Source organism: Salvelinus fontinalis, chromosome 11 (genome assembly GCF_029448725.1).
Source record: "Salvelinus fontinalis isolate EN_2023a chromosome 11, ASM2944872v1, whole genome shotgun sequence".
In the NCBI taxonomy this organism is placed as follows: domain Eukaryota; kingdom Metazoa; phylum Chordata; class Actinopteri; order Salmoniformes; family Salmonidae; genus Salvelinus; species Salvelinus fontinalis.
This window is the reverse complement of record NC_074675.1, coordinates 31,062,138-31,073,738: the sequence shown is the minus strand read 5'-3', so window position 1 is coordinate 31,073,738 and position 11,601 is coordinate 31,062,138. Positions and strand designations below refer to the sequence as shown.

The window sequence follows — 11,601 nt, the reverse complement described above, 5'->3', positions numbered from 1 at the left end:
TTCTTTAACCCTTCAACCATATTCTCAACAGGCTCGTAGAGCATGTTTTGACAATGGATTTAGAACTACTGAACATGAGAAAAAAAAATCTTCACTTGAACTTGATTGGTCAACTAATACAAATAATGCCTATAATAGTAATAAAGAATGTCACTTTGTCATATATTTTAAAAATTGGACTATTTTTTGAGGGACTGCACTATACCCCACCTGAAAACACATGAATTTCAATGTAACTGAATATTAATGTTTGGACATACTAAATGACCATTATAGGTTAACATGTAACAGTCTTCAACAATGCTTACCTACCAATAAAGGCAATTGAAGCAGACCTAAAGTATTTTTTAAATAATATTGAAATGAGTCAAAATGCTATGGAAATTGCCATTCTAATATGGCATTGCTGGTATGAGCTTATTTTAATATCTCAACTACCTGGTAGAGCTCTGTTATTTCCAAATAAACATCAAGTTGAAAATAAACTAATGTCATTTCTTATTTGAGTTGTTAGTAATAGGTGCAAACATTTTTTCATTTTTTTTTTTTTTTAGAGACAGTTAAAGGGTTAACAAGAGGCACGTTGATCATGCATTGTGACCAAGATTTTCATTATATTGACAAGATAGTCGAGTGACTGCTGTAACAATGAAAATACATGTCCTCAAGGATGGAAGACAGGCGCCAGGAGGCGAGATCAGGTGTGACCATTTTAGCCAATGAGAGGGCAGATACGAGTGTGATCACAGGGCACAACGCTGATATAAAGTCGTTTTTTTTCAAAGTTGTCGAAATGCCACGTGGCCCACTTATATCAGAGCATTTGTAACAACCCAACCAATACAAAACGTATATTCGGTCAAAGAAGCCTCACGTAGAACATTTGCAATTAATTTTGTTGTTGACCAAATTCGAGACTCATTGACCTCCATACAAAATTTCCTCATTTCGTGGTATTGTTTTCGTGGGCAGACTTTGGGGGGGGAGTAGAACCTCTCGCTTTGCCTCTTCTCTGATTGTGCGCCTTGCCTTGGTGGAGAAATGTTCCGTTTCCTGCACCAGGCTAGGGACAAGTTGAGAGCGAGAAAGAGGGTTTGCTCGCTGTGCTCTCTGAAAGAAAGGAAATTGACGGTAAAGTTACAATTTAGTACGACCAAAATAATAGTTATTCAATTGTATAGAAGATACGGATTCACTTTTAATTGCACAGACGAACATTTTTACGTGTAGCCTAGACAGGCACACCGTAGGTTTTTGCAACGAAGAGGCAGAAGGGAAAGAAGAAAGGCTATTCTACCCCTTCGTTTGAAACCCTTTAAGTGAACCTACCTCCAGGATGTCGGAGCGAGGAGGGCTCCCGCGGACTGGAGGTGCCCCCTCCCCGCACTTGCAACCCTCCAAACCGGTCGCGATCACCTCGAATCGCCCTGTCCACATGAACCTATACGCTACCTGGGAAGTGGACCGCTCTTCACCAAGCTGTGTTCCGAGGTAAGAGCCTTCGAGTAAGGGAAGTAACGTTAGTTCTATCCGTTGGTTCTTGTCTGGTTTTTGTTCAAGACAAATAAGTACTGTGTGCAGACCATTTAAAGACGTCCACAATGGGTTTTACGGGTCATACTTTGCTATGTTTATTTTTACTACCAACATGATCTTAAATTCTCTAACATAACTGTGGCAGATGTAACAGTATAACTTTACGTCGTCCCCTCGCCCCGACACGGGCACGAACCAGGGACCCTCTGCACACATCGACAACAGTCACCCACGAAGCAGCGTTACCCATCGCTCCACAAAAGCCGCGGCCCTTGAAGAGCAAGGGGCAACACTACTTAAGTCTCAGAGCAAGTGACGTAACTGATTGAAATGCTACTAGCGCGTACCCGCTAACTAGCTAGCCATTTCACATCCGTTACACTCACCCCCCTTTCAACCTCCTCCTTTTCCGCAGCAACCAGTGATCCGGGTCAACAGCATCAATGTAAAAGTATAACTTTACGTCGTCCCCTCGCCCCGACACGGGCACGAACCAGGGACCCTCTGCACACATCGACAACAGTCACCCACGAAGCAGCGTTACCCATCGCTCCACAAAAGCCGCGGCCCTTGAAGAGCAAGGGGCAACACTACTTAAGTCTCAGAGCAAGTGACGTAACTGATTGAAATGCTACTAGCGCGTACCCGCTAACTAGCTAGCCATTTCACATCCGTTACACAGACATAAAAGGTAGCGTTTGCATTGTTTTTAGGGGACTGGGTAAATGGCATAATAAGACATTCTCAACTTGCAGTAACCTTTTATTGTTGTCTATCTGGTCAACCCAGACACGTAGGCTATTGGCTAGTCTACCACATTCTAATACAGAATCAACTTCTGTATCGTTCTTGTACACGTACCCCTCACGATAGTATCCTGTGCCTATGTTTCCCGATAGAGCATTTTATCTCTCGGTCGGTGGTGGTATTTTGGGGGGGAGACCCATCATAGCAAATGCACCGCTGGCCGTTCAGATTGTGGCATACAGAAACCAGTTGTTCGTTCCACCCACCGAACAGACTGTCTGGGTGGATTTCCCCATAGCTCAAGGATCCATCATTTGATTTTGATTTCCAATGTTGCCAGTTTTTTTTTAGCAATGTCCTACGGTCATTAGCATATCAATTGATAGGTTAGATTTGCTGTAATAGAAGTTAACTGGAAGGGAGTGTATTAATCCAATGTAATGGAGCAGTAGGAAGAGTAGCCAGGAAATCTCACACCTGACACCCATCCATGGTCATTCTGAACAAAGGCTCTCAAGATCCCTCTTAGTGTGTGTGTTAGTGCCAGTGGTATTTATTGTTCTATTCCACTTTCCCCCCCATTCTCTGTTGTATTATAATGTACTGTATGTTCATATGCTATATGATACTGTATGTGTTTATGCTATGTTTATTTACAGTGCTTTCGGAAAGTATTCAGACCCCTTGACTTTTTCCACATTTTGTTTTACGTTACAGCCTTATTCTAAAATGGATTACATTTTTTCTCATCAATCTACACACAATACCCTGTAATGACAAAGAGAAAACAGGCTTTGAGAGATTTTTGCAAATGTATTGAATATAAAAAACATATACCTTATTTGCGTAAGTATTCAGACCCTTTGCGATGAGACTCGAAATTGAGCTCAGGTGCATTCTTTTTCCATTGATCATCCTTGAGAGGTTTCTACAACATGACTGGAGTCCACCTGTGGTAAATTCAATTGATTGGACATGATTTGGAAAGGCACACGCCTGTCTATATAAGGTCTCACAGTTGACAGCGCATGTCAGAGCAAAAACCAAGCCATGGGGTCAAAGGAATTGTCCGTAGATCTCCGAGACAGGATTGTGTCGAGGCACAGATCTGGTAAGGGTACCAAAACATGTCTGCAGCATTGAAGGTCCCCAGGAACACAGTGGCAACCATAATTCTTAAATGGAAGAAGTTTGGAACCACCAATACTCTTCCTAAACCTGGCCGCCCGGCCAAACTGCGCAATCGGATGAGAGGGGCCTTTGTCAGGGAGGTGACCAAGACCCCATGGTCACTCTGACAGAGCTCCAGAGTTCCTCTGTGGAGGTGGGAGAACCTTCCAGAAGCACAACCGTCTCTGCAGCAGTCTGGAAAATCAGGCTTTTATGATAGATTGGCCAGACTGAAGCCACTTCTCAGTAAAAGACACATGACAGCTTGCTTGGAGTTTGCCAAAAGGCACCTAAAGGACTCAGATCACGAAAACCAAGATTGTACTCTTTGGCCTGAATGCCAAGTGTCAGGTCTGGAGGAAACCTGGCACCATCCCTACGGGGACGCATGGTGGTGGCAGCATCATGCTGTGGGGATGTTTTTCAGGGACTGGGAGGCTAGTCAGGATCGAGGAAAAGATGAACAGAGCAAAGTACAGAGAGCTCCTTGATGACAACCTGCTCAGGACCTCAGACTTGGGTGACGGTTCACCTTCCAACAGCACAATGACCCTAAGCACACAGCCAAGTCAACGCGGAGGAGTGGCTTCTGGACAAATCTCAATGTCCTTGAGTGGCCCGGACTTGAACCCGATCGAACATCTCTGGAGAGACCTGAAAATAGCTGTTCAGCAATGCTCCCCATCCAACCTGACAGAGCTTGAGAGGATCTGCAGAGAAGAATGGGAGAAACTCCCCAAATACAGGTGTGCCAAGCTTGTAGCGTCATACCCAAGAAGACTCGAGGCTTTATTCGCTGCCCAAGGTGCTTCAACAAAGTAGTGAGTAGAGGGTCTGAATACTTATGTAAATGTGATATTTCCGGGGGAGTTTTTTTGCCACTTTTTCTCCCCAATTTCGTGGTATCCAATTGCCTCATCGCTGCAACTCCCGTAAAGACTCGAGAGGCGAAGGTCGAAAGCCGCGCATCCTCCGAAACGCAACCCAAACAAGCCGCACTGCTTCTTGACACAATGCCCACTTAACCCAGAAACCAGCTGCACCAATGTGTCAGAGGAAACACTGTACACCAGGCCACTGTCAGCGTGCACTGCGCCCGGCCGGTCACAGGAGCCGCTAGTGCGCAATGGGACAAACCCTCCCCGAACCCGGACGACGCTGGGCCAATTGTGCGCCGCCCCATGGGTCTCCCGGTCACAGCAGGCTGCGACAGAGCCTGGAATCGAACCCAGAATCTCTAGTAGCACAGCCTTAGACCATTGCGCCACTCGGGAGGCCATTTTCTAAAATGTATACTAACTTGTTTTTGCTTTGTCATTGTGGGTTGTTGTGTGGATTGAGGGGGGAAAAAATATTTTTTAATAAGGCTGTAACGTAACAACGTGGAAAAAGTCAAGGCGTCAGAATACTTTCCAAATGCACTGTATACCTTCCCCCCCATCCAAATAGCGATAGATACCTCAGCACTATTTCAGTACTATATTAATGCAACATTCACCTGTAGAAGTATCATAGTAAACGGGTGTAGTGAAGCCGGAGGACTGGTGCTCCCTAACTTTTTTTCCAATTTGACTCGAGAATACACTGAGCTGTGATACTATTTCTGTCAAATGGGTTCTGATAACTGATGTTTAATTACAACAATAATTCAATGACGAACCAAATAAATATTTATAGCAACCTAGAGGTAAATGGTGGTTTCTTCTCTCTGGCTGTCGCAAGACTGATGAAGCACTATTAGGCTACCTGTGTGCACTGCGGAGGCCTGTCCGAGTCCTGACCACTTTGGCCAATCAGAACGTAGAATTTGTCCTTGAGGATGTTCACGAAACTCCACGGAGCCCTCGTGCACAGTGGAACACAGAACGACATGTGACCACTTGGTTATGGCGACGCCGTTTTACCCAGGACACCTAAACCATTCGTGGCCACCGTGATGGTTTATGTTCACTGCAATTGATTTGATAACATTTTTTAATCTATGCACATAAATTCTATGAATTGATAGTTCACTTCTGTTTTATTTTATCCTGTATTAGGGTATATCGTCACCGTGTGTTCAAGCTAATCACGAACAGTTCAATGATATTAAGCTATATGTATGTATATTCGGCTATAGCCTACAAAAACAGCTATACCACAGTGGTAACCTATTAGGTTACAGTCCTACTGCAAATGATTCTTGTTTGTTCCTGAATTGGCCGAATGGCAGAGCTATCCTTCAACTGTCCTTTATCACCACAAGTTGGTTCAACTTCTTTAATTAACATCATTGCGCGATCCCGGCGCTGTCATTTCGGCACTGTTCTCTTAAAATGTCCTGTCGCTTAAAATAACATTTCATCAAGATCTGTCGCCTATAATAGTAGTCATACTCATCACTTATTATTGTTCTTATTACAAATAGAAGATTATCCTTCTCACAATGGTGCTTGTTTAGAAAAAGTTATCAATGTCTTTTCCAGATCATATAATGATTAATTTGCATGTTACGTAACAGAACCGAATATAATAGCATAGTGGGGCTTTAACGTTACTGCTACACAAAAAACACCTCATTTCTAATGAGATTTTAGGATGGTTAGCTGAAGCCGAATTGTCAAAGATGGACGCTTTGATTGAAACGAAACACAAGAAAGGCTAATAGTTTAACCCGATCTTCTCTAATACGCTCACAGAACAGTTCAAGAAGACCTAAACGCATATTCCCGCCAAAACTGATTGTGATCAATCAAATGATCGCCGTGGAGATGCAGCTGGGACTTTTCACCGGTAAAACATGAAGAATTATCATTCACCATTAACGGTGGCGATGGCCTATTTTTGAATTGAGGTAGTCTATCCCTAACTTGGGGTTTGAGGGTATTAAAAATAGGTTCACGTCAAAAGAAAAATGACTGTGAGCATAGGCAGATGTTGCATTTGGAGGATGCATTTTCTTATGCATAGTCTATAATGATTGGCTTAATCTGTTGGCACACACTTTGTGGAAATTCGGACGTCATTTACATTTTTCTTTGTGCTCTAACGGATCTGAAATGGCTAGCTAGTTAGCGGTGGTGCGTGCTAATAGCCTTTCAATCGGTGACGTCACTTGCTCTGAGACCTTGAAGTAGTGGTTCCCCTTGCTCTGCAAGGGCCGCGGCTTTTGTGGAGTGATGGGTAACGATGCTTCGTGGGCGACTGTTGTTGATGTGTGCAGAGGGTCCCTGGTTCGCGCCCGGGTCGGGGCGAGGGGACAGACTAAAGTTAAACAGTTACACTCCCTTACCTAAAGAAATAGTGCTACTACCACGCTTTGTAAATGAATGACATTATTATTATTAAAATAATCATATCATAACCATACTATAGAATCACTGAATATAGATGCCACTGTATGAGAAGGTGGGTAAACGCATCATATGGGCTTTAGTCCTGTACTTCTGCTCCTTTTCAAAAAGCTTTAGAGCTTGGCCTGTTTGGTACTAAAGCCTTTGAGTGTGTTTTGACACATGCTTTTTAGTATTTTTGTCAAGTGCTTTGTAGTAGATGAGTTGTGCTCTAAAAATATCTCGTCTGTGTTCTGGACTCAGATCTCCGTTACTTTGACGTCCTGTCTCTGATTACTAAGAATAGAAATGTCTCAATTGTTTTTGTTTTTTTTGGGGGGGGGGGGGTGTCACCTTGCTGGATCTGCACAGTTTCAGGGCTTTAGCAGAAGCCACGGTCCATCACCCCTTCTTCCATTTCACAGCAGAGAAACGGAGAACCAACCAGAATGCTGAGAAATCCAGCCTTCCTTCCTGGAGGCAATCACTGATCTGACACCACGTAGATTGTTAGACTGTGTTATAGAACCCAGAGTTTCACCTGTCCAATCGGGTCAGATGTGATCACTTGAAGGAAGGGAGGAGGTGAGGAGGGATTTATTTTCAAAGTATCCTGCCCAGCCCTCACCTGTGTCTCAAGACATTGTGATGGCTGCTGGGTAGGATTCCAACAGCCCCAGGGTGTCTTATTATTGTTATTGTTGCAGGAAGTCGACATGTGAACACCCACCCAGTAGAGGTTTGTAGCTGTAACCTCTTCTACTTCCCGTCTACCCACAATGCTGTTGGTGTGTTGTTTACATAGAGTGAGAGTGCCTCTGTAAGGTCAGTTCTTATGGACACTTGACCTTCATTAACTATTCTGTGGGCGGGAAACTATCAGTATGCAGTAACCTACTTTCTCCAATTTGCCATGTTTCTGCAGCGTCATCACCAACCATCTCGTTCTCACAGCTTTTTTGCTTCATTGACTTATGTTTTAACAAAATATTTTTTTTTAAATCCCAAGCTAAATAATCCCAGTGACACCAGCAGGCTACCTGTTTTGGGGTCTGTTATAAAGTGTCTTCAAAAGCTCTATAAAGTGCATTCGGTAAAACTATTCAGATGCCTTGACTTTTTCTACATTTTGTTATGTTACAGCGTTATTCTAAAATTGATTAAATACATTTTTTTACTCATCAATCTACACAATACCCCATAATGACAAAGCAAGAACAGTTTTTTTCCCTACATTTTTGAAAATGTAAATAAACTCCCCTGGAAATATCACATTTACATAAGTATTCAGACCCTTTACTTAGTATTTTGTTGAAGCACCTTTAGCAGCGATTACAGCCTCGAGTCGCTACAAAGCTTGGCACACCTGTATTTGGGGAGTTTCTCCCATTCTTCTCTGCAGATCCTCTCAAGCTCTGTCAGGGTGGATGGGGAGCGTCGCTGAACAGCTATTTTCAGGTCTCTCCAGAGATGTTTAACAGGGTTCCCGCCCGGGCGCTGGATGGGCCACTCAAGGTCATTCAAATAAAATTTTATTTGTCACATGCGCTGTATACAACAGGTGTAGACCTTAAAGTGAAATGCTTACTAACAAGCCCTTAACCAACAATGCAGTTTTAAGAAAATTCCTAAAAAGTAAGAGATACTGTAAGAATAACAAATAATTAAAGAGCAGCAGTAAATAACAATAGCGGGGCTATATACAGGGGGTACCGGTACAATGTGTCAATGTGCGCGGGGCATTGGTGTCGAGGTAATTGAGGTAATCATGTACATGTAGGTAGAGTTATTAAAGTGTCAATCCATCGATAATAACAGAGTAGCAGCAGTGGGGGGGGGGGGGGACAAGACAAATAGTCTGGGTAGCCATTTGATTTAGCTGTTCAGGGGTATAAGCTGCTTAGAAGCCTCATGGACCTAGACTTTGCGCTCCGTAGCAGAGAGAACAGTCTATGACTAGGGTGTCTGGAGTGTTTGACAATTTTTAGGGCCTTCCTCTGACACCGCCTGGTATAGAGGTGCTGTACTGGGCCGTACACACTACCTCTGTAGTGCCTTGCGGTCGGAGGCCGAGCAGTTGCCATACCAGGCAGTGATGCAACCCGTCAGGATGCTCTCGATAGTGCAGCTGTAGAACCTTTTGAGGATCTGAGGACCCATGCCAAATCTTCTCAGTCTCCTGAGGTGGATTAGGTTTTGTTGTGCCCTTTTCACGACTGTCTTGGTGTGCTTAGACCATGTTAGTTTGTTGGTGATGTGGACAACAAGGAACTTGAAGCTCTCAACCTGCTCCACTACAGCCCCATCAATGAGAATGGGGGCGTGCTCTGTCCTCCTTTTTCTATAGTCTACAATCATCTGCTTTGTCTTGATCACGTTGGGGGAGAGGTTGTTGCCCTTGCACCACACGGTCAAGTCTCTGACCTACTTGCTAAAGGCTGTCTCCTCGTTGTTGGTGATCAGGCCTACCACTGTGTCGTCAGCAAACTTAATGAGGGTTTTGGAGTCGTGCCTGGCCGTGCAGTCATGCATGAACAGGGAGTACAGGAGGGGACTGAGCACGCACCCCTGAGGGGCCCCCGTGTTGAGGATCAGAGTGGCAGATGTGTTGTTACCTACCCTTACCACCTGGGGGCGGCCCGTCAGGAAGTCCAGAATCCAGTTGCAGAGGCAGGTGTTTAGTCCCAGGGTCCTTAGCTTAGTGATGAGCTTTGAGGGCACTAGGGTGTTGAACGGTGAGCTGTCGTCAATTAATAGCATTCTCACATAGGTGTTCCTTTTGTCCAGGTGGGAAAGGGCAGCCTGGAGTGCAATAGAGATTGCGTCATCTTATGAGCTGTTGGTGCGGTATGCAAATTGGAGTGGGTCTAGGGTTTCTGGGGTAATGGTGTTGTGAGCCATGACCAGCCTTTCAAAGCACTTCATGGTTACAGACGTGAGTACTACGGGTCGGTAGTCATTTAGGCAGGTTACCTTAGTCCCTGTGCCCAAGAACACTATGGTGGTCTGCTTGAAACATGTTGGTATTACAGACTCAGACAGGGAGAGGTTGAAAATGTCAGTGAAGACACTTGCCAGTTGGTCAGCACATGCTCAGAGCACTGAGAGTCCTTTCGGTGGCTTTTGGCGAACATCAAGTGAGCTGTCGTGCCTTTTTTACCAAGGAGTGGCTTTACTGAATAGTGGAGTGCTGCAGAGATAGTTGTCCTTCTTGAAGGTTCTCCCATCTCCACAGAGGAACTCTGGAGCTCTTTCAGAGTGACCATCGGGTTCTTGGTCACTTCCCAGAAAATGCTGCAGACATTTTTTGGTACCATTACCCAGGTCTGTGCCTCAACACAATACTGTCTTGGAGCTCTACAGCCAATTCCCTCGACCTCATTGCTTGGGCTTTGCTCTGACATGCACTGTCAACTGAGGGACCTTATATAGACAGGTGTGTGCCATTCCAAATCCTGTCCAATCAATTGAATTTACCACAGGTGGACTGATCAATGGAAACAGGATGCTCTTGAGCTCAATTTCAAGTCTCTTAGCAAAGGGTCTGAATACTTATGTCAATCAGGTATTTCTGTTTTTTAAATATTTAATAATTGCTCAAACATTGCTAAACTGTTTTCACTTCGTAATTATGGGTTATTGTGTGTAGATTGAAGATGATAAAAAAAGAAAATAAATTGTAGAATACAGGAAGGGTCCTGAATACTTTCTGAATGCGATGTATGAGACTTATTTCCAATCTGCAATGCATATCATCTGATCACTACCTCCCATTAAATATTGCTGCTAATATAATTCTGCTGTATGTGGCATTTTAAATAATTAAACATTCCCATTACTAAGCTTCTTAGTCAGTTGGAGTCAGTCTTGGGAGTCGTGTGGAACGTTGGTGTGTTAAATGGTTGACAGTATGGGCCCTGGACAAAAGTAGTGCACTATATAGGTCGTAGAGGTCCTTTTGGGAGACACCCTGAGAGTTGACAGAAAGGGAGGGTTGGAATTCCTGCTCCTGCTGACTGCGTTGTTGGAGCTTGAGGCTCTGGCAGGAACCAAACTCAAGTCCTGTGACTCTAGGCTAGAGGAATGGGATGGAACGTACGGTTAAATAAGTTCTAATGCTGAGCTATACTGAACTCTGTCCCTGGTTGTGGCTTTGTCCCTGGTTGTGGCTTTGTCCCTGGTTGTGGCTTTGTCCCTGGTTGTGGCTTTGTCCCTGGTTGTGGCTTGGGCCTTGGCCGGGGCTTGGGCCTTGGCCGGGGCTTGGGCCTTGGCCGGGGCTTGGGCCTTGGCCGGGGCTTGGGCCTTGGCCGGGGCTTGGGCCTTGGCCGGGGCTTGGGCCTTGGCCGGGGCTTGGGCCTTGGCCGGGGCTTGGGCCTTGGCCGGGGCCTTGGCCGGGGCCGGGGCCTTGAGTAGGTCTGGGTTGTCACTGTGTATGACGAGTGATACAGTAACCTCGCTCGAGCCAGAACGGCCCATGGGGCTGGAGCCTGAGGCAGCTTGATGTACACGTACTCCCACTGGACAGGACGTTAGTCTATCGCAGTGATATACACCTCCTTAATGTGAAATACTAGCTATGACTGAAGGAAGCCCACAGATTGTATGCTGTATGCTGCTCTCTTGTGCTTTTAATCAATCCGCACCACACTAGGTTGTCACACTGCTACACTATACCACATAGTCTGTCCTTGCCTAACCTGCCCTCTACACACACACACACACACACACACACACACACACACACACACACACACACACACACACACCCAATTTAAGAAGGACTGGCACGTGGATCGGGCCACTGCTCACTCTTCCGCTCAGTTGAATGGCTGGGAGG

General features: G+C 45.0%; 1 protein-coding gene across 1 annotated transcript in view; it reads left to right on the top strand.

Annotated features, from left to right (window-relative positions):
- Nucleotides 1–989: 989 nt before the first annotated feature.
- The window catches only part of LOC129865518 (phosphofurin acidic cluster sorting protein 1-like), a 55,451-nt gene continuing 44,839 nt past the window's right edge, over nt 990–11,601 (top strand). Inside the window, exon 1 of the mRNA XM_055938376.1 lies at nt 990–1,491. Coding sequence (XP_055794351.1) covers nt 1,337–1,491 — 155 coding nt within the window. The 5' untranslated portion in view covers nt 990–1,336. The remainder of the gene's footprint in view (nt 1,492–11,601) is intronic.